General features: G+C 47.2%; 1 protein-coding gene across 1 annotated transcript in view; it reads right to left on the bottom strand.

Annotated features, from left to right (window-relative positions):
* Window positions 1-17,168: 17,168 nt before the first annotated feature.
* Window positions 17,169-22,895, bottom strand: part of ADRA1D (adrenoceptor alpha 1D) — a 48,383-nt gene continuing 42,656 nt past the window's right edge. Inside the window, exon 2 of the mRNA XM_061993665.1 lies at window positions 17,169-17,746. Coding sequence (XP_061849649.1) covers window positions 17,178-17,746 — 569 coding nt within the window. The 3' untranslated portion in view covers window positions 17,169-17,177. The remainder of the gene's footprint in view (window positions 17,747-22,895) is intronic.

Here is a 22,895-nt window from a genome sequence, read left to right as displayed (position 1 = left end):
AAGGAGGAGGATAAAGAGAAGGAGAAGGGTGTAAGAAATGAAGTTGTGCAACCTCAGCAGTGAGGCAGTCAGTGTCACACCAGTTGCAAGTGACCAGAGACAAGGAAGATGGAGATGTGGCACCCACTTGAACCAACCTTTGCATTTATCCAGCAGAGCAGACGTCTCAGCTTGTTTTGCCTGAAAGCAACACTTTGCGAAGAAGAAAGAGTGGAAATAAGTGAAGCACACCAAAAAAGGGAGAGAAAAAGGAGTTTTTCTGAATAGCTGTGTAGACACATAGAGGCTGTGGAAGTGCTCTTATCATAAACTTCAATTGCACCATTTTACATATCCACTGGGGAGGTCTGATGAAGAGGTATTAACACTAAAGTGACTCAGTCTATGTCTAGATGCTTCTGAGTACACACCATCTATTTTCCACTTTTAATGACAAATTTCACTTTCAGTCATCAGCATTCTTTTCTAGCTGATGATATTTACATGACTTTTGTTTTGGAGTGAGCTGAGAGAAGTTTAAACAAGAGACTGGCATTTCGAGGTAAATTCCCCCATTATCTGGACAAATGCTGTTTGTGCCTCCAAATGGTGGTGGGTCCTGGCTCCCAGACCCTGCTGAGCTCAGGAACGTGGGCTCTGGGACAAGTAGACTGTTGAATCTCAGCATGGTGCTGGTTGGATGGGCTCTGCAGAGCTGCTCCAGCCCCAGCCCTTGCTCAAGCAGGTTCCCCTGGCTCAAGGGGCACAGGAATGTGTCCAGGTGGGGTTGGAAACCTCCTGAGCAGGAGCCTCCACACCCTCCCTGGGCAGCCTGGGCCAGGACTCCCTCCCCTCAGCACCAAAGGACTTTCTCCTCCTGTGCCAGGGGCACTGCCTGTGTGCCAGCCTGTGCCTGTTACCCCTTGTCCTGCCACTGGCCACCACACAACAAACACTGGCCCCATCCTCTCTACACCCATCCCTTAGGAATTTATCAACACTGATAACATCCCTCCTCATCCTTCTCCTCTCCAGGCTGATCAGCCCCAGGTCCTGCAGCCTTTCCTCCTCACACACATGTTCCAGTCCCCTCAGCATCCTGGTAGCCCTGTGCTGGATTGTCTCCAGAAGTTCCCTAAGGAGAAGTTCTCCATGCTCTTACCCATGTGGGATGTCCTGGAGCAATGGGGCACAACCAGCTCCTGCCATACACCAATGACTCCTCTCTCTCCTCATACCCCACTGGGGAGACTCAAACAGTGAATACTGGGGTGACAGGACGTCAGGGTTCCCTTAGTTGTACACTGCTGGATCTCAGTGCTCTTCTTGCCACTGGTCCTGCTGATGACAGCACAGATGTAATGAAGAGCGGTAACCAGTCAGGACAAAGTCCAGTGATGAGAATTTAGGTCATTAAAGATTCATGAACAACATCAGGGTGCAGGATGTGTCGACCTTAAGAGCACATCTGCAATGAAACAAGGGGGACTGAGTTTTCCCCTTGGAATAAACAAATCAGAACCATCAGGGAAGAAGAATATTTTCACCTTTAATTATGTTTTTAATATTCTGGATGAGAGCCAATGTTTCTCAATTAAGTGTCTTTAAAATATGTGCCCAGCCACCTCTGAGGCTGTTGGAGGGGTGTACATATGGCTGCTCTGCAGCCTGATAAGAGCTGTTTCTTCTGAGGCTCTTCAGAGCCTCTAATCACACCCTTCTGTTGCTTCTCTCCAGAACAAAGTGACCACTGTAAAGCTCTGGACTCTGTGTGTCATGGAGAAAAGGATGGAGTTTCTCACTGGAGCCTCAGAGGAGTGCAGCCCAACACAAGTGGTAGCCTACAAAAAAGTGCTTTCCTGAAGAGGTAGAGGTGGAAGCCTTACACACATGTGCTCCATCTTCCACAGGATCACAGGCTCGAGGAGTGAAGGAGGTTGGAGGTCTTGGTTTCACCCTATTGCCCAACACTGAGCCAACCTCAGGGTTGCTCAAGATCTCGTTCAGTCTCACTTCAAGTATCTCCCAGGAGGGAGGCTGCACAGCCTTTCTGGACCCCTGTTCCTACATGTGTGCCTGCCATGGCCTCCCCTGGACTTCCTTGTCCAGGTCCCTTTGCAGCCTTCTAGTGATTGACAACCCTCTATAGACTGGTGGATCTCAGCCAGGGGCTTCACCTACAGATCTGCTGGTGCATCAGTTGTCTCCCCTGGGCAGAGAAGCAGAATATTTGTTTGACTTTTCTTTTCCTTCATTAATTATTTATGACCTGATGCAAAGATAATTTCCCCTCCCCCCCTTTTTACTGTTTTTTTTCCCTTTTCAGCCAGTGATGATATTCTGGCTGCTCTGTTTGATCTAAGACTCTCAAAGCAAGAGGCTCCTCCAACTCCTTTCAGCCTCTCTCCTGCAGAGGAAGAAGCCTTTTTCTCTGTTCTGCACTCAGCTGAGAGCTTCCCATTTCGTTTCAAGATATATCCAAATCCTTTCCCATTTCTTTTTGTACTTGACTCCTCCATTAGAGATTACCTCTTGAAGAGACCTGGGGCTTGGAGTATTTTTAAGCTACATTAAGTACCAGTAACATAGTGCAATTAGGGGTTTTGTTTTTTCATATTTACCTAAACTACTAATGGGAATAAGCTAATTCATGCCAAGCCTGAGTTGTATCTGTTCACTGCTTTTTGTTTCTGTGCTGCTGACTGTAGGAATACATTGGCACAGGCACCATTTTCTTGTCTAAAATAAATATATGAGCCTTTTCCTTTGCAGTTGCCTGTCACATTGACTTTTGCTCTCAGGCTGTCCATTGCTCCCATGGCAAAAAAGGGTTTGATGTAGTGAAGTAGGCATGGGACTCAGACTGTGCACGGCACCCATATGCCAAGGGCCTCTGGAAATTCCTCTCAAGTGTTATCATCCATCATTCTTCCTCTTCTCTTTCCCATATAGTCAATATTCCCTTCTTTTATGAAGGTTTCATAGTGTTTACTGTCTCGTGGGTGATATTCATCCATCTATCCTGAAACAGAATCAGAGTGGTGGGGTTGGAAGGGACCTCTAGAGATCACCCAGTCCAACCCCACTGCTAAAGCAGGTCCCACCTAGATGGTTGCACAAGAACATTTCCTATCTCTCTCTAAGCTGTCGTGGGGTAAGGTAAATGATCTCCTGGTTTAATGATGGGTGGAATAAACAGAGAAGTAGGAAAAGAAAAGGGATTAAACAGTCACTTCTCACAGTGGAAGAAGGTTGTTAGGCATTTCCTTAAGGTAGTGCTGGGTCCCATAACAGTCACTGCACTCTGGGAAAAGATGCAAATAGCTTGGTGACAATTTGCTGACAATCCTTCATTATTCAGGGTAATCAAAGCTAATGCTAAATGTGAATATTTGGGGAAGAGTTGTCGTGATATTGGATTAGCAGGTGGTGCATTTCACACTGATGAATGCAAAATAATGTAGATGAGGTGAAAGCTATGCAGAGGTGGTCATGCACTCGGGAGCAGTCATTAGCATCCAGGAAAGAGGTGCTGAATCTGTGTGAACAGCTGAGATGGGATGCTCAGCTCAGTACACAGCAGTGGCTAAAGACCAGAAAAATGTGGGGAATTGCTTGGAAAAGGATTGAGAATAAAGGGAAAATGTAATTATGCCATGTACATGAGGATTTTATGCACTTAAGGATATGTCTGGTGGAACTACAACTGAAACAGGTTAACTTGCAGAGTGTACCCTCAGCCAGTTCCCTGCTGGCACCAAACTGGGAGCACTGGCTGATTGCCCAGAGGCTGAGCTGCCATTCAGCGGGATCTCGAGCGGCTGCAGAGTTGGGTACAGAGGAACCTGCTGAGGTTCAACAAGGACAAGGGCAGAGTCCTGCAGCTGGGGAGGAACAACCCCCTGCAGCAGCACAGGCTGGGGGTGAGCTGCTGGAGAGCAGCTCCAGGAGAGGGACCTGGCAGTGCTGGGGGAGAATCAACTGCCCATGAGCAGCAACGTGGGCTCGTGGGCAAGAAGCCAATGGCAGCCTGGGGGCATTGAGGAGAGTGTGGGCAGCAGGGCCAGGGAGGTTGTGCTGCCCCTCTGCTCTGCCAGAGCTGCTGAGGCCTCATCTGGAGTCCTGTGTCCAGTTCTGGGCTCCTCAGCTCCAGAGGGACAGGGAAGTGCTGGAGAGAGGCCAGTGCAGGGACACCAAGATGATCAGGGGTATAGAACATCTTTCATACGAGGAAAGGCTGTGGGACCTGGGGCTGTTCAGGCTGGAGAAGAGGAGACTGAGGGGGGATCTCATTAACATTTATAAATATCTAAAGGGTGGGTATCAGGAGGTTGGGACATCCCTCTTTTCTATAGTAGCCAGCAACAGGACAAGGGGTGATGGGATGAAGCTGGAACACAAAAAGTTCCACTTAAACATAAGAAAAAACTCTTTCAGTGTTTCAGTGAGGGAGCCCTGGCACAGGCTGCCCAGAGGGGTTGTGGAGTCTCTTCCTTGGAGGTCTTCAAGACCCACCTGGACATGTTCCTATGTAACCTGATCTAGGTGACCCTGCTTCTGCAGGAAGGTTGGACTAGATGATCTCTAAAAGTCCCTTCCAACCCCTACCATTCTGTGATTCTATGATAGACATTATACAATGCACTTAGAGAAGGTCAAGGGAAGGAGAGTATTAAGAGGTCTGGAAAAACTTTGTATTCAGTTAGGCTAAATAGGATTAAACTTCTCTATTGGAGCAGAGATGGTGAGGATGGACAGGATGGTCTATAAACCATGAATTAATTAAACCCATCTACAGACAGCAAGCAGGGAACAGTTTTTAACCTCATGTCAGAGGTCAAAATGAGCTAGCACTGGGCAGCCCAAAGTTGTCACAGGGTAAATTGGAGGCTGAAAGTACACATGCCATAAAAGGGGAATCAGAAAAATTCACTGATCTGAGCTCCATTGGTGACCACTTCTTTATTTGTCCTGAGTATTAAAAGTCCTACTCCTTGGCCTAAAGAACATAGGCCTAAAGAACAGATAGAAAGAGAGACCCTCAGGCTGTCAGTCAGGTTCCTTTCTCTGCTAATAAATCCTTCCCAAACAAATGCCTAAGAATATTAATAAAAAACAACTCATCTGGCCAATTTCCACCAGCTAAAAATAGCTGCAGAAGGCCTTGACAGAAAAATGTAATGCAATGAAAATAGACACTAAGAACAAAGTGAGAGATGTGCAAATCACTGAGGAAGGAGAGGAGAGGAGAGGAGAGGAGAGGAGAGGAGAGGAGAGGAGAGGAGAGGAGAGGAGAGGAGAGGAGGAAAGGGAAGGGAAGGGAAGGGAAGGGAAGAGAAGAGAAGAGAAGAGAAGAGAAGAGAAGAGAAGAGAAGAGAAGAGAAGAGAAGAGAAGAGAAGAGAAGAGAAGAGAAGAGAAGAGAAGAGAAGGAGACCTTTCCATCCAATTGCTTTGGGTCAGCAGTAGATGCCTCAACACAGTATTTTCTCCTTTCAGCAAAACAGGTGCAGTCTTTAGGCAATATTTTAAGCCCAGCAAGACAAATCAGGCAGTAAAACATTTGGTTTTATGTCCAGAGAGCATCTTTTGATAGTTTAGCCTGAACTCCTGTCTAGGCAACACAGGAGAGCAAATTTTTACATCAAGCCCATTATTTCTCCCTGAGCCAGGGCATGTAAAATATTCTCTTTTCTTCCTTTTCAAGGTTTGTATTTAAAGCATCTTTCACATCTTGGAGAAAATTTGCCCCAGTTAAATTGCTTCCCATGCTCACCATGTTTTAAATCTTGATTTCCCTAACCTTAGCTTCCTGCCAATGGATTTACTAATCCTTTGCCTGTTGAATGAAAGCGTCCTGCTTACCCAGATCCCAAGAAGGCACTGCTGTAGATCTGGTCTGCAGAGAAGGGAGCTCATCTGAAGCATGGGAAGGTCTCAGGAATAGCACTGTGCCAGAGGAAGGATGATATTTTAGAGGCTAATAGGAGAGAGTGGAAACTGGAAAGAAAAGCTAAGCCATAGTTACTAGTGTGTGTTTATGGGGATTCCTCAGCACAGGACCTTCCTCAGTTTGAAGAGTTGGAGGTGAGGTTAATCATAAAATTACAGAATCACAGAATGGTGGGGTTGGAAGGGACCTTTAGAGAGCATCCAGTCCAACCCCCCTGCAGAAGCAGCTCCCACCTAGATCAGGTCACACAGCAACGTGTCCAGGTGGGTCTTGAAAAGCTCCAAGGAAGGAGCCTCCACACCCTCCCTGTGCAGCCTGTGCCAGGGCTCCCTCACTCAAACACTGACACAGGTTTTTCTTATGTTTAAATGGAACTTTTTGTGTTCCAGCTTCATCCCATCACCCCTTGTCCTGGATACAACAGAAAAACAAAGTGCTGCCCCAACCTCCTGACACCCACCAGTGAGATATTTGTAACTATTAATGAGCTCCCCCCTCAGTCTCCTCTTCTCCAGGCTGAACAGCCCCAGGTCCCACAGCCTTTCCTCAGCAGGAAGATGCTCCAGTCCCCTCAGCATCTTGGTGTCCCTGCACTGGCCTCTCTCCAGCACTTCCCTGTCCCTCTGGAGCTGGGGAGCCCAGAACTGGACACAGGACTCCAGATGAGGCCTCAGCAGCTCTGGCAGAGCAGAGGGGCAGCACAATCTCCCTGGCCCTGCTGCCCACACTCTCCTCAATGCCCCCAGGCTGCCATTGGCTTCTTGCCCACATTGCTGGCTCATGGTTAGTTTATTATCACCCAGCACTCCCAGATCCCTCTCCTGGAGCTGCTCTCCAGCAGGTCACCCCCAGCCTGTGCTGTGCTGGTTGTTCCTCCCCAGGTGCAGGACTCTACACCCATAATAATGATACCCTTTGTGGAGGCAGCATTAAGTGGCCAATTCACAAAACTTGAAACAAACCCCATTTTTCTTATTCCTCAGAGGCAGAATAGGGAGAACAACTTATGGAATTGCAGAGAACATGGAATGACATGGCTCACAGGAACCTTGAAAGGTTTAGATTGTCCCACCACCTGCAGCAGGATCCATCCCATCTAAAATGCCACCGAGGTGTTTGTCTGAACTCCAGTGATGGAGAATCCTCATCCTTTCTGGGCAACTGATTTCAGTAATGAAACATTAGAAAGCTCATTATTGACTTCTGCATCACCCACATGGTGACTCTGCAGCTGTGCTTTACAGGTTGACTTTTAGGTAACCCTTCTGGCTCAGGAGCACATGGGACACAGCCTGGGTATGAATTCAGCCACAGACAGAAGAAAGCTTTTGCCAAGAGGGCACAAAAATGTATTTGAAGGCTAAAAGCTATGCTTATTTATATGTATATCTGTAGTTCTATGCAGACATATCTATTAGTACATATATATGAATATATATCTGTATTAAACTAAATATGTAAGCTGTCAAAACCCCCATATCCTAAAGCTTGGAGAAGCAACATTTAAACTTGCAAACAGGTTAGAAATGAAAGCACCACAGCAAACTTAAATTGGATTTGGACTGTGAATCATCTGTTGAAGACTGTAGTAATAAACCTGTATAAAACAAGGGCAATTTACTCACAGATTAACATTAATGCTGTCAGTGCTGTCAAGGTAGCAAGCCTTTAAACCCACAAAGCTACCCTGTTGTGATAAACCCAGGTTTACCCAAGGGCATTCCTTCTTTCCAATGATTTGTTGAGAAATTCCAATTTGTGTCAAGGCAACTTGTAAATGACAAAGAGCTTTTGGTATTACTCAGTTTTAACTCTGTTTTTTCCTTGGATGTTCTAATTGCTACATGCTAAGTCTTTCTGTTTTCCTGTGTCCCTGCCAGGTTTCTGCATTTCAAACACCTCCTGGGAAACTCTGGAAATGAAAACTCTGACTAGGAGAAAGGCTCCTGCAATAGTATCCCTCTACTAACCACACCACCTGGAGCCTCCTGACCAGGGATGAGGCTAAGCTTTTGAACCTTCTGCTTCCAAAAGCACCCTCCTGCCACAACAGAACTCAAGTTGAGGATCCATGCATTAATCTATCATTCTTTCTAGCAACCATAGATCTGCCAGGTGAGAGCAGTGGGATTTGAATAGACAAAGCTGTGTCCCTCAGCAGTGATGCTGCTACTTAATGATGGTCAAGTTTCAATGAGACTTCAGAGTCAATGATAAACTTTAGGGATTAATGTGGGTTTTTTTCCTCCAGAAGGTAGCAGCTGTGAAGGAAAGAAGAGCAAATATTCAGCAGAGGAGCTGAATTGGGCCTTGATCTTTTTTGTGGAATACCCAAATCCTTTAGTGTTTTAAGCATTGCTCAACTGGACCCATCATGGGCAGAGTCCTTGCTTTGCTTCAGTCTTCTAGAAGGTAGAGTAGTGCAGAAAGTCCAGCAATTTCCCAACTGTGAGAAATGTGCTTTGGGCTCTGTTGTGAAAATGAAATGGGAGAGCTGGGCATAATAAATGGCAGACAACCTCTGCACAAGATGCATAAAAAAAGATACTTGATGTCTACACCCTGCCCTTCAAACCCCAAGACATCTATTACCCACCAGCATTGCACACAGGAAATCTTTACAACTGGCTAAGTTTGGTTTATTGAGCTGAACAGAACTGAACATTTTGCTCTAAACCCTTTGTGGTTTTCTTGGCCTCATGAGACTTCAAGACTCATGAGTCTTGGCAACACTCTGCCTCCCAGGATGCCGTAGGGACTGGGTGATGTGGTCCATCCTGCAAGTCAAGTGTTGGTCTGATTTCGAGGATATGCTCAACCATAGTAAACATACACCCTGTGTCCCCTACAGAAAAGGGAGGATGAGACCTTCTCCTTCTGTCCTCTGCCCAACATTTACTTCTGCTCTCAAATTACAGATCAAGTCCTTCTGCTGTGTTCCTGAGTGGATTTTGCACAAAAAAGTTTCTGTCCACTGTCCTGGCCATGTAGAGACGTCTTGGCTAGCCTAGGATGGCTCAGGAGGCACAAAGCTTCAATCTAAATCACCATAGTGGAGTTTAAACATCTTGTTGGAATGGAGCTGAGTCTCTGAATCTATGAGATATCTTAATTTGTGAGCTGAATCCAATCCCTCTCTAGGTACCTAGGAAAAACCAAACAGGATGGGGATTGACCTGCTGGAGAGCAGCTCCAGGAGAGGGACCTGGGAGTACTGGGTGATAATAAACTAACCATGAGCCAGCAATGTGGGCAAGAAGGTCAATGGCAGCCTGGGGGTAGAAAGAAGAGTGTGGGCAGCAGGGCCAGGGAGGTTGTGCTGCCCCTCTGCTCTGCCATAGCTGCTGAGGCCTCATCTGGAGTCCTGTGTCTAGTTCTGGGCTCCCCAGCTCAAGAAACAGAGGACTGCTGGAGAGAGGCCAGTGCAGGGACACCAAGATGCTGAGGGGATGGAACATCTTCCTGATGAGGAAAGGCTGCAGGACCTGGGGCACCTTTGTGCAAGGTGGCTGAAGTTCCTTGGGAAATCTCTGGGCAACAGCCAGCCCCAGCTGTGAGCCTGTCCTCTGTGGAAAGATCTTAAAAGTCAATCTATTGAGGAGATGACTGAATTTCTGAGTGGTGCCCAGCAACAGAGATTTCCCTGCAGGAACTGGCACACACAGATGGCAAAATGGTGTGACCTCGTGGTTTAATGTGCATTGAGACTAACCTTGACTTTCCAGTGGGCAGAGAAATGAATGATGTAACTATGGCATGGATGAGCTGCTCAGTGTGCAGATGAAGGGGACATACAAATAGCTGTACCAGGTCAGAGGCTGATTTCTTCTAGCTGAACCCCCACACTCTGGTTATAGAAATTTTGAGAGGGATAAAGGAAAAGCAAGAGCCTGCAGTGTAATATCCCTTGAAAGGTTCTTCCAGCTGACAATAATTGCTGCCTGTCATGGTTTAACCTCAGATGGTAACTATACACCACACAGCCACTCACCCACTGCCTCCTGATGGGATGGGGGAGAGAGTCAGGAGGGTGAAGCAGAAAACTCATGAGGTGAGATAAAGACAGTTTAATAGGGAAAGCAAAAGCTGGGCTTGCAAGGAAAGAACAACAAGGAATTCACTCCCCACGTCCCATTGCAGGTGTTCAGCCATCCCCAGGACAGCAGAGCTGCATCACGTGTAATGGGGACTTGGGAAGACAAACATCACTCCCCCCTTCCTCCTCCCTCCTGCAGCTTTACCTGCTGAGCACGGCCCCACATGGTCTGGGACATCCCCTGGGTCAGTTGGGGTCAGCTGTCCCAGCTGTGTGCCCCCCCAAACTCCTTGTGCATCCTCAGCCCACTCACTGGTGGATGAGGTGAGGGGCAGAAAAGGCCTTGGCTCTGTGTAAGCTCTGCTCAGGGGTAACCAAAACATCTCTGTGTTATCAGCACTGTTCCCAGCACAAGCCCAAAGCAGCCCATACCAGCTACTCTGATGAAAGTTAACTTTATCCCAGCAAAGAGCAGCAGATTGCCTCAGGGGCTTCTCAGTTCAGAACTGATATAAATGCTTCTAACAGCCCTTGATGAACTTTTCTGTCATGAAGACAGATAATTACTGTTGTAACCCCTATAGATTTTCAGCAGATGCAATATCTCATGGTGATGAGTTCCACCATTTAAACATGCACCACATGAAGAATTACCTCGCTTTGTTCATTTTGATAATTGGGTTTGATGTCATTTAGTTCTTGTATTATGAGAACAATCACCCACTATTCATCTTCTGCCCAATACTCCTGATTTTATAGACCTCCATTGCGTTCTTCCTCACTCACCTCTGTTTTCTAGGAAAGTGCCCTTTGAATTAATTGTTCTTTGAGTGAAAACTATTCCATGTCTTTGGTCATCTTTGTCAGCCTTTACTGAATTCTTTCTAAGTCCATTCTATCCTATTTGAGCTGGGTTCATCAGAAAAAAACAAACCAGCTGTGACCAAATACAGAAGCTCAGTGAATGATGAGTCTCAAATACTGACAAGTGCATCGTGGAGTGGAGAGTGACCAAAATGGCAAGTGTTGTCTTCCCTCAAACCTGAATAAAAATGGAAAAGAGAAGGTAAAAATAGTAATGAGCTTAGCTGGACAGTTATCATCAGGCTTAGAGGAGTGCACCTTATCTCCCTGGCCATCAAAGAGCACGTGCTCCTCATAACTGACTGGGCTTTGGGTCATGACCAGCAGTAGGAAGATGCTTTGCAAATCCTTTGCCCTATGGTCACCTCAAAGAGCAACAGAAAGCCTCTTCTGCAGTTGGAGACTGTCTACAAGGGCCATGCCATGGAGAATAGACTCCAAGGCCAAGACAAAGGAATCAAACTCCTGCTGGAATCAAGATGGCCCAGCACTCTTCACTTTCTGAGTGACTCCACTCTGCCTGGGCAGTGCCCAAGCAGCACACGTGGAAGACCTGAGGAGTTACAGTGTGGATTTTGGTGGTCAGGAGGAATGGATTTGGGGATGTATGGGGTAAGGGAGAGGAAGAGACATGGGGAACTGCACTGGGAGCTCCTGATCCTAGATGGTCCTGCTTTAGCAGAGAGGTTGGTCTGAATGATCTCTAAAGGTCCCTTCCAACCCCTACCTTTCTATGTTTCTCTGATCCCCATGAGGCTGCATGGTTTTTACAGACTGCTGTGAGATAAGATTGTTGAGCCAGATCAACATCAGTCTAGGCTCTGACAGACACCAGGACAGCTGCACAGTGTTGGAATGGATTAAACCTGGGGTGAGGAAAGATGCCAAAAGCAACATGGCCAGCACAGCCTCCAAAATCTCATTCAGTCCTCATGGCCGTGGTAAGAGTCTTCTCAGCAGGCCCTTGGAGAAGTGAACAGCAAGGTACATAATGTGTGACCGACTCTAGATAGTCCTACTCTGGCAGGGGGGTTGGATTAGATGACCTTTTGAGGTCCCTTCCAACCCTTAAGATGATTCTGTGATTCCTGCCATGCAGACAAGGCAGCAGCCTGGCTTGACAGCCATATGCAAGGGAAAGAAATCCCTTTAAAAACTGTGAGCAGCACCAGTCAAGAACATCCTCTGCTGCAGGCTCACCAGGGAACACAACATCCATCCCCCTTCTCAGGCATCTGTCTGACTCAACCACACAGAAACATGAGCAACACACGCAGCCAAGTCATGACAATCCTTCCCCGGAGCTGCTGAGTGACATTTAGTGGCTGCTCGCTTTGCCTCTGCAGTGCCTGAAGGTCAGACAGCCTTGAGCTGGGTTTGGCCATTTGCATGGTAAAGAAATATTTCTGGAATACTTGTTGGATGTTTTCAGAGCTCTTGTTTCTCCTCTCACTGCACTTCAGGCTCTGCTACATGGTGTTACTGTGCTGCCCTAGAGATGAGGCCAGTGTTTTGTCTTCTTTTGCTGTTCTCCTTTTTGGGCTTTCCAGCTCAGAATCCTCCTCATGTCACTCAGCCCTGAGACACTGGTGCCCAGTGTATCTGGAGGTGTCATCAGGTTGCATTTTGCCAAATGGAGTGAGCATAAGAAGTGCTGTTTCCATTTCACCCTGGGGAGTGGTTTTACGAGTGATGTTAGAAATTCAACTTTAGAAGAAAAAGGAAAGTTTTCCAGAGCAATCTTCAACAAGTTGAAACTTCAGTTTTCATTTTAAAATGCTACTTTGATGGAAGTCCCTTCACCAGAGCTCAATCCTGACACAGCAGTCATCCCTTCTCCTGCCCTCCTCCACTCCTATGTCATGGCTGCATCCAGATTGCCCCTGCTCCAGGGTGCAGCTGGGGGAAGCCAAGGCTGGTGCAAGCCCTTCATCCCTGTGTGGCACAAACCTGAGAATGTCTTCTTCTGACTTGTTTTTACCACAAATTCTTGCATGTGGGAGTGATTATCCTTGAAGAATTACAAAAAAAGTCCTTGATTACAGAATCTCAGAATGTTAAGGGTTGGAAGGGACATGGAAAGCTCATCCAGTGCATCCCCCTGCCAGAGCAGCACCACCTAGAGCAGGGCACACAGGGACTCATCCAGCTGGGTTGGAATGTCTCCAGAGAAGGAGCCTCCACAGCCCATCTGGGCAGCCCCTGCCAGTGCTCCCTCACCTCAACAGGGAACAATTTGTCCTTGTGTTTCTTTGGAACCTCTTCTGTTCCAGCTTGTATCCATTGCCCTATCATTGGCCATCACTGAGCACAGCCTGGCTCCAGCCTCCTCACACCCACCCTTGATGGATTTGTAACATGAATGAGGTCACCCCTCAGTCTCCTCTTCTCCAAGCTGCAGAGCCCCAGCTCCCTCAGCCTTTCATCACAAGGGAGATGCTCCACTCCCTTCAGCATCTCTGTGTTTTTTGATTAAAAACCAACAGCTGGTCATTTCTTTTCCTCCCTTTCTCATCCCCCACAAACTCCTACTTTAAAAATGAGAGACAGCAACATTTTAGACAGGTTTGTGCATGTATTTGGTACAAACAAACAAAAATATGTGCCTTCTGTTTCATAGAGCTTACATCAACCTGACAGCACTTGAACCACAAAACAGAAATACTCTGGCTAATAAATACATCTGGGGATGAAAAATAAACATCTATACATAAAAAATTCCAATGTCTGCTAAAGAAAATGTACACTTATATACACACTGTAAACAATAGTAACAGACCCAACTGCAGTTGAGCTCAGGCTGACAGGGACTTTCCTTTCCCCCTTCTCCCTTGTGAGAGTCTACTGATATAAAAGCTGCTGTTGAGCATCCTCAGCACTTGGTTTGTTGAAGCAGCGAGGTCTGACGATACGAGTGACACGAAGCCAGTGCAATGAGGTGAGAGCTGCTGGATAACCAGGGGATGGCTGCTTTGGGAAAGGGCCTACTTGGTGAGTTTGGAGAAATGGGGCTGTACCCTCAGCTGGTTGCATCCTTGTAGGTCCAGAGAAGTCAGAGGGATCAGACCAAAGTTACCTTCTGAAGGTCTGAGTCCATTTTTTCCTGACTTGTGAGTGCTTGGAGGTTAAGGGAATCAAGAGAGAACTGCACAATTTTAGATACTCAGGTCACATTTCATACAAGAGCAAAGGCAGCCCTGTCTACTCTGAATGAAGCTCTACACAAACAGCCTCAGAGTCCTCTCCTGGCATTGCTGCTTCTGATGCAAGATGCTAAAGGAAAGCGAGACTGTGGCTTAGGTGAGAAATAAGTGTTTTTCCTGACTCCAGCACTGCAGAGATCAAGACTTTCCCTGCAGCACTTTCTAGAGTATCTCTCAGGGCCAAATCAAATGCAGCAAGCAAATGAGCCAGAGTTCAGGCATCTATGTGTGGGTATGCATATGTGTATTTAAACAGACTTTGTCCTCATTTTCTCCCTCCTAGGTCTGTAAAGAATCAGGGTGGAGAGGCAGTACAACTCCAGACTAATCTTTCTTTCCCTTCTGGATGCTTTAAAGGGGCTGGAAGCTGTAAATGTGAATATTTCAAAACTGAGGAAAAAAGGGGAATTATGTTTAAAAGATTAATAAAAGGGAGAGCAATAATGTCAGTCCATTTGTGAGAGTGAACTGCTTGCCTGCAATTACTAAAAGCCCCTGCAAAGTCTCTGTTTAAAGGAAAATGCCTGCCCATTTGTAGGAGAGTGTCTGCTAGTTTGGAGATGATACATATATATAAATCAAGTGTGTGTGGGTGTATCTAGATGGTCACAGTGGGGAGAGACACCAGACATCTGCTGCTGAGCATCTGAGAGCATTCAAGGGCAATGCCCATCTTCCCCCTTGACTAGGCTTTCAGTTCTGATGATACTTGTATCAGCTCATCCTGAACTGTGCCCCAACTTTGCTCACTCTCTGCACTTGTATGTGTTAGACCTGCAAAGCAATCTCACCAGAAGAGGGTCCAAATATGCAGGTCTGGGTATGTTTCCTCCCTTTGACAGTGGCACATGCATCCTAAGAGCTGAATGGAAGGCAGGAGTAATGCTTTCACCTTGGCCTTACAGTCACCTCTGCTCCTCAGCAACTGCTCTCTCCCTGATGCTTTCTCTGCCACATCCTCAATGCCAGCAGTGTGCTTTCCCATCAGGATCCCCCAAAAGCCCTGAAAACCATTAGCAGCTGCAGTCTTTACAGTGCAAAATGACTTTCTGTGTCACCCCATCACCACTATAGGGTCTCACTTCCTTTGAAGGCCAAAGAAATGGGCAGAAAACAAGATGCATTTCCCCAAAGAGGTTCCCACAGGGCCTTTGGGGAGGTTAACTCCTCAAGCTGACAACCTCTGACTGATTTGGCAGACACTAGTGAGCATGTAGGCAGCCATGAGTCTATGTTCAATTGAAGTGCATGCTGCCCACGTGCCTTGGTGGGATTTACTGCTGGCAGGGAAATATTTGGACAAAATCTGGGGCTCCATGTGCAGTAAGTCATCCAGTGCAGTCTCACATTAAGGGCAGAAGGGTGTTAAGGGTGCTAAGGCCAGCTGCAGATAGCATGTTTCAGTATACACTGCACAAACAAGTGAGAAAGGAAAACAAGTCCAACTTTCTCTCTGTTTTGATTTCCTTTAAATGGACAACAGAAAGAAAGGTGGCATTCTGTTTGTTATGCCCAGGAGCCTTTCATCTTCCTGTGACAGCCACCTTTAAGAGGATTAGCTCCACTCATAGAGGGCTCCTAATGGACAGTGCTGATGTGCATGAGTTTCCCAGGACACATTCAGTGTCATGCTTCCACTCCTCCACTTCATGTCCTTTACTCACCAGGCTTGAGATGCTTCACCTCAGATCCAGACTTGGCCTCTGTCACCCATGTGTCTCCTGCCTCTGCTCACATTTTAACCTGATGATCACCCTTTGTGGCTCATGTCCTGTCTGAAATTTGGCAAAACTGGTGCCAAGTAGAGTTTCAGTGACCATTTTCTCAGTTGCAAAGCATGATTTGTGTGAGCATGGCTGAGGTGGGCCTGTCATGGCTCCAACCTGAGGTCCCCAAGGAGGCCATGGTGCTCTCCTGAGGGAAGCTCACACTCTGGGGCTATGAGCAGGACAAACACCTCTCCCCCTTACTGACATTGCTTTTGGCCATGCTAACAGACATAACCAAGGGCAGTTATGGATAGCCACCAAAGGCTTTGATGGACCAGGTATGTGGGAAGCCACTTGAGAGAAGAGTCACGGGCATGACCCTGGCTCAGGAGAAGATCCATCTGCATGAGGGAACTCCAACTGCACATCAGCTCTGTTTTCACTTTGACATTATGGGTGGTAGAAACAGGCCCCAAACTCATCCATCCCACCTTTCCTGAGCTACAGAGCAGGTTGACTCTGGACCTGAGCAAAGCCCCTGGGGTACAACTTTATTCCATGTTGTTTGAGAGAGACAAGAGCCAGAAGGGGATAGAAACAGCTGTGGATGGTTGACACCAAAAGAGGTTGTTTTCTGTCAGTATCACAGACAGATGCACACTGGAGCAAGGTGGGTTGCACGTGTTTCACTGGAAAGGGAAATCACACACACCTCTCAGGTTGGAATTAGAGACCTGCACACCCATTGGCATCAGTGTACACATCTAGACTGCTCCTCTGGCCTAAAACCACGTTAGATGGAATGGGTAAAGCTGTGGTCACTGCAGACATGATGGCTGAGAGCCAGGATCCTCCCACTCTGCCTGGGAATACCACAGTCTGCTCACCCTCCAAAGAGAAGGCCTCAGCTGTCCAGCCCTGCAGACCTACAAGATCCCAACCCGTTATCTAAAGGCTCAGCTGCCAGCTAACTGCTTGGCAGTGTCCTTTCTGGGTGCTGCCTCTGGATGAACACATGACCACATGTACTAAGGCAGGGTTGGCATCTTTTGGGCTTCCATCTTTCTGTTAGATTTCACGGTGGTGTTTTTAAGGCAAGGGAGACATCCTGGTTTCCCTTAATTGCACAGCTTCTTCCAAAGTCAAAGACAACCATCCACTGGAGGAACCAGCTCTTGTCCTAAGGCCATATCCACCCCAGCTCTTCCCCTCCTGCTCATTAAAATGGGATGTGCCATTGGCTCTTTTTTGAGGAACCCATAATCCCACAGAAGGGGCTGACTTCTGCGTGGGGAATGCTTGTATAACCTTTGGGCAACTGCATTTTATACCTGATTGCTGCTTCCAGTCTGCCTGACAGACCCACAGGTGGTATCTCTTCACCTTTCTGCTAGATACCTCTAAAGGAACCATCGACACCTGTCCCAATGTAGCTTCAAATATCTGTTTCTCGCAGCCTGCAGCAGTCTGTTAAGTCATAGGTTTGATAGTCGATGGTTTCTGTGAAGTCATGAGGGATCCCAATGGAGACAGACTCCACCTCTGTTTTGTAGGTGGCTGTCACCCCCCCTTTGCTGGAGCCACCTCGGATTTTGTTAGAAAGGCTGTTCATCTTCTCCTTCAGCTGAGTGGATGCTGGTTTCTGGAAAGGAGTGAGCATTTTCCAGCCCTTGAAGCTGAGCGTTCGCCTCTTACTATCTCTCTCCTGCAAGGAGGAGTGAAATATGAACGAGCTGTTCAGGGTGTTAATCCTGGGCCTCAAGTCTGTCTCAGAGTCTTGCACTGAGCTGTTGACAGAGGCCCCTCGCCAGTGGTGGTCGTAGACACGCCAGATGGGTCGTCTTCTCCGCTGGCATTGGCACTTGAGCAGCCTGATGAAAGCTCGCTTGAACTCTTTGCTGGAGCACGGGTAGATGATGGGGTTCACGCAGCTGTTGAAGTATCCCAACCAGAAGATGATCTTGAAGACAATTTCAGAGGGTTTCAGAGATGGGAAGAAAGAACCTTAGGAGAGATTAAAAGCGATATGGTTAGAGGAAGGAGAAGGGTATGGCAGTGCAATGGTCAGACCAGTCTGGAACAGGAGAGACCTGCAGAAAAAGCTGAAGATGGGATCCTGCTATTAGGTCCTTGGCTAGCAATGCCTTTGCCACCAGAGTGAAGGTCTGGTCACTACAGGATTGCAAAGCATTGACCCTAAAGTCATGATGATCAATAATATCATGTCTTTGGCAGGAGACTCCTTGCTCCCACTGCAAAAGAGTTCCCATCAATGGACTGAAAGCCCTCAAACACAGCTGTGAACCATCATGGCAAACCCACACAGCTTGGAGGCAGGCTGTTAATTACTGCAAAAGCTACACCTGTATGAGAGACGTTGAGAATTGAGGATTTCTCTCACATCTCTCTCCCAGCAAGAATCCAGCTAAACAACCCTCACCCCTGTGTTTTGAAAGGAATCCACTCCAGAGGAGAAAGTCCTGGTGCAGGACACAACAGCCCCATTGACAAACCTGGTTACCTCCCTGTGGGTTCAGCCATTGTGCTCTGAATTGATGCAGGATATTTGCACCAAAGAGGGATCTTCCATACCTGGAGACTGGGCTGCTTCCTGAGATCCTTATAGCAGAGACTAAGGGCATAATTGTTGAGATCAGGTTCAGTGGTCCCCATGCCTCCCTGGTTCATCAACACAAGGCAACCAGACCTTGTCCCATTCCAGATTAGAGAGGAGAAAATTGTCACTTGTCTGGTTTGCAGTTCTTAGTGCCTGCCTCTTCCTATATCTTGCACTGCAACATAAGAGATGGATACAGCCCTGTCACCTATGGTGATGGAAGAGCATCACCTTCCTACACAACCCCCTACACTCATGTATTTTGAGTTCTCAGTGTCACAGAATTACAGAGTCACAGAATCTTAAGGGCTGGAAGGGAGCTGGAAAGCTCATCCAGTGCAACCCCCCTGCCAGAGCAGCACCACCTAGAGTAGGGCACACAGGAACTCATCCAGCTGGGTTGGAATGTCTCCAGAGAAGGAGCCTCCACAGCCCATCTGGGCAGCCCCTGCCAGTGCTCCCTCACCACAACAGGGAAGAAATTCTTCCTTGTATTTCTTTGGAACCTCTTCTGTTCCAGCTTGTGCCTGTTGCCCCTTGTCCTATCATTGGCCATCACTGAGCACAGCCTGGCTCCAGCCTCCTCACACCCACCCTCTACATATTTGTGCACATGAATGAGGTCACCCCTCAGTCTCCTCCAAGCAGAAGAGCCTCAACTCTCTCAGCCTTTCATCAGAAGGGAGATGCTCCAATCCCTTCATCATCTTTGTGGCCCTGTGCTGAACTCTCTCCAGCAGCTCCCTGCCCTTGTTCAAATCTTGCAGTGATGCTAAGGTGAACTCTTAAAGTGGGCTCAGATAATATCCAGCACCAAAGCTTGTACCTGCTACTTGAAAACTATTTTGTGGAGTCTCCATCCCTGGAGGGACCCCAAAGCCATGGAGCTGAGGTGCTGAGGGCCATGGGTTAGTGCTGGGCTGGGCAAGGTGAGAGGAAGGCTGGGACTGCAGCAGCTTCAAGGTCTTTTCCAGTTCTGTGATTCGACTCCTATTCCTGCCTTTGTGTATTTTTTGCTGAAGGCGCTGGAGGTTTTCTCGCAGCCAGAAGATGTCAGTGTTGCTCCCACATGGCCCCGTTGCAGCGTTCCCAGCTCGCAGCTGAAATAACTTTCTGACTCAGCCTTAATTTCTTTTAATTTTAGCTCTGGATGACAAACCCTGCTGCCACGTGACTGAGTGTTAATTTGTATTTGAGTAAATAACATTAGCTCTGGGTATCATTATTATTTTCCCTACTCTCAAAAGCCTGGTGTCAAAACAGTAAAACAGGTGCTAGGAGCCAGAAATTTGGGACTGACACTGCATAAAAACTCCTCAAACTGCTGGAGAAAAAAAACCCCACATCATCTGGGAAAACCAGAGCACTGGTTCCAGCAAAGCTTTCTTACATCCATCACTGAAAATGCAGACATTCCAGCCAGACTCAGCATTAGGTACGTGGGCCACTCCATCACCGAGGCGTGGGAGAAGAGAGACACATCTTGGCATTTTCTGATGGTTAGGCAGGGAAATCACAGATGCAGCCACGCAGCTTAAATGTCTGCTGAAGGCCAACCCGAGTTGCAGGGCTGGAGTACACACTGGCTGTCAATATGTGCTGAATGAGGCATTGAATGGGGATGCTAAGCAGAGCCTGACATCTCTGTTCTGGGTAGACCTGGGGCTTGTATGAAAATGAATGGCATTTGCAGTGGAATGAGCAGCCACTGATGTCACAGGCTGTGGTTTTGAGCAGAGCAATAACAGCAGGGTTAGGTTTTGTTGAGGTAATGACCCCAGTTTGGTTGGTTTTGATTAAAGGAGTTTATTCCTTCTGGGATTTATAGGTTGGCACCGTGTGTGGCTGGAGTCATCACATCCAATTCCAACTGCAGCAGAAACACCACCCTGGAGGGTTTAGCCAGGAGCTTTTAAACACCTCAGTGGTGCTGAGGACAGTCTCCTTTTGCATTGCATGTAACATCTCCTCCATTCCATATGTGACCATGGCTTAAAGCCTTCTCCCTTTCACTCACTCCCCCCAACCCACCACCCTGGGCCTACAGGCACGGTCTGATGCTTTGGGCAATGTGGATCAGCAGTGACTTTCCAAGCTCAGCATCCATTCCTCACTCTCAGATTTGGAAATAATGGGTGGATCTCTTTTCCTGCCCAGACTCCCTCTATCCATTCTGCCTGAGGACCAGCCTCTACCAAGAGCCCTGTGCTTTCTGCAAGGGCAACCCTGGCTCTCGGCCCTAAGACATTGTGTTGTCCATGTTTGACCCAGCCACAACTCAGCCTGAGCATTTGGATCTAATACAGGTGAAGGAGCTCATTAAACATGCCATTCAGTTCATAGCCTCTTTGGGGAGAGGTTCCATGCCTCAGTTTCCCCACAGGAGAACGGGACTAATAACCAGAATCTCCTTCCCTGTTGCAAACTCCCTCTGCAGCGTGTGTTGGGTTCTCAGAGGAGCTGTAGCTTTATGCAGCATTTTTCAACTCTGAGAGAGGAAAGGAAAACAAAAAGCTATAGTAACAAAGCAAATAAAAGAGGGATCTCTTTAGAAATGAGATCAGTAATTACTCCTTGAGCCAGGCTACTTAAGAGATTGTTGCTTGCTTAAACAGCTTGGTGGTTGTTAAAACAATAACCCATTTCTAGCTGTAGTTGTTCGTTGCCCAATGCAGTTTCTGTACTACTCTCTTTGTCTTCTGCACCCAGCTACAAAGTACAAATTGAAAAGAAAGCAAGCAAGCAAGCTGTGAATTGCCTGAATTTCAACTTTGACTGGTTTTCACCCACTAGAACCTTGTGTACATCCGAAGACAAGGGGCTCATTACCATCCTCATTACCATGCAAATAAGTGTGCCCCTAGGAGGAGACTACTGAGTGCATCCATAGTTTCCTCATTTGATCACGCTGGGATGAACAGAGCTGGGCAGGGAGTCCCTAGCACTGGTCCTTGGCTGGTGAAATTGTGCATGCTGGAGTGTTAGATCCTCTGTATAGTCAATGGGAGGCTGTAAGGAAGAATTGTGGGGCCTTATTTAGGGAATGAGCAAAGAATGGAAGAAAAGAACTCTTCCTTTCATACACACAAATATGCAACAACATTTTGAGAGAGGGAGGGTTTTTGGACTGGGCTTTGTAACAGACAGTATAGATGTAGAATAGGTGGAAGACAGATGAGTAGTAGAAGATGAGTAATGGACATTTGAAGAGCTCAAGGAAACACAGATGCTTCCAAGGTCCAGAAATAGAAAATAGGAATAAAACCACAGATGCTTCCAAGGTCCAGAAGTAGAAAACAGGAATAAAGCATCAGGTATAGCAACAGAGAGTGATGCACCAGCACTTTAGCTCAGTGTGAGAGCACTTTTTGATGATGTGTCCCCAAAAGCATAAAAGCCAGAGCAGGCCAATATCAAATAACAGTTGCAGGTTGTAAAACCTGGTCTTGTTTCAAAGAGGAGATCTTCCTGCTCACAGAAAATCAGCCTTCAGGACACTTCTCTTGGGCATCCAGCTTAATATTTCATGGCAAAGTTTGGTGTATTTTCCAAAGGGAGTGGTATTGCTGTGGTGAGCAGTGCAGCATGTGTGCTGGGATCCAGCAACCACTGCCATGCTGGATAATCTGGGATCCCACAGCTTTCACAGGGAAGGGACATGACTTGCCCTGCTTGAACAGGACTTCTACTTTTGGGGGTAGTGCTCCCAGCAAGAAGATCTCCATTCAACCTGACCAAATCCACATATGAAACACAGTGATAGCCTGGAGAGTAGGGCCAGACCTCTGAGGTGCCCTTTCTCCATCCTGACTGCTTACTCAGTGATGCTCTGTCTCCTGGTGAATGGAGGGTCTTGATTGTATCTCAGTGTAGACAGGGTGCAATGCAAATGCCTTGTTGAGAAAGCTCTGTGTTGGCTTATGGAGATGCTACTGAAGACTTTGTTTTTCTCCTAATAGATACAAATTCTATGATAATACTGCTGAGGGGCTTGAACATCTGCTCAAAGTCTTTATCCCACTTGCCATTTTATAAAAGGTCATTCCACATCTTGCAGAATCTGAATACTAGTGATAGACCTGGGTCTGACCAAAGGCTACAAGTCCTGTTGTAACCCTAGATAATCACCTTCAGGATCATTAGGAAAGCTGCAGGTGAGCTTAGGGAAAGCCTTTTCCCACAGTGCCAAATGACTGGAATCACAGGCTAAATGTGATCTGAAGACTAACTTTCATCTTTTGATGGTGCAAAAGTTGAGCCAGTCTGCTCATATCTGGAACAAACCCAGCCAGGTACAAATCTCTGAAACCATAGGCATGCTCCTCAGAGCTGTAACTCCCTGTGTTGCATGGCTAAGGGATGCAATCTCCATTTATCCACACACATATCCCATTATTTTTAGGTTGTTTGAGCAAGTACAATCCCAGGATCTTTCCTTGTCTGCACTTCTCCACCCTGTCTCACTCCAAGGTGATATCAGTGGATTGTTTGGAGAGTTGCTGGTCCCAGTGTTGAGCTCTCAAAAAATTAAAGCAA

This window comes from Colius striatus, chromosome 3, assembly GCF_028858725.1.
Source record: "Colius striatus isolate bColStr4 chromosome 3, bColStr4.1.hap1, whole genome shotgun sequence".
In the NCBI taxonomy this organism is placed as follows: Eukaryota; Metazoa; Chordata; class Aves; order Coliiformes; family Coliidae; genus Colius; species Colius striatus.
The sequence above is the reverse complement of the archived record's forward strand: the minus strand, read 5'-3'. Positions and strand labels throughout refer to the sequence as shown.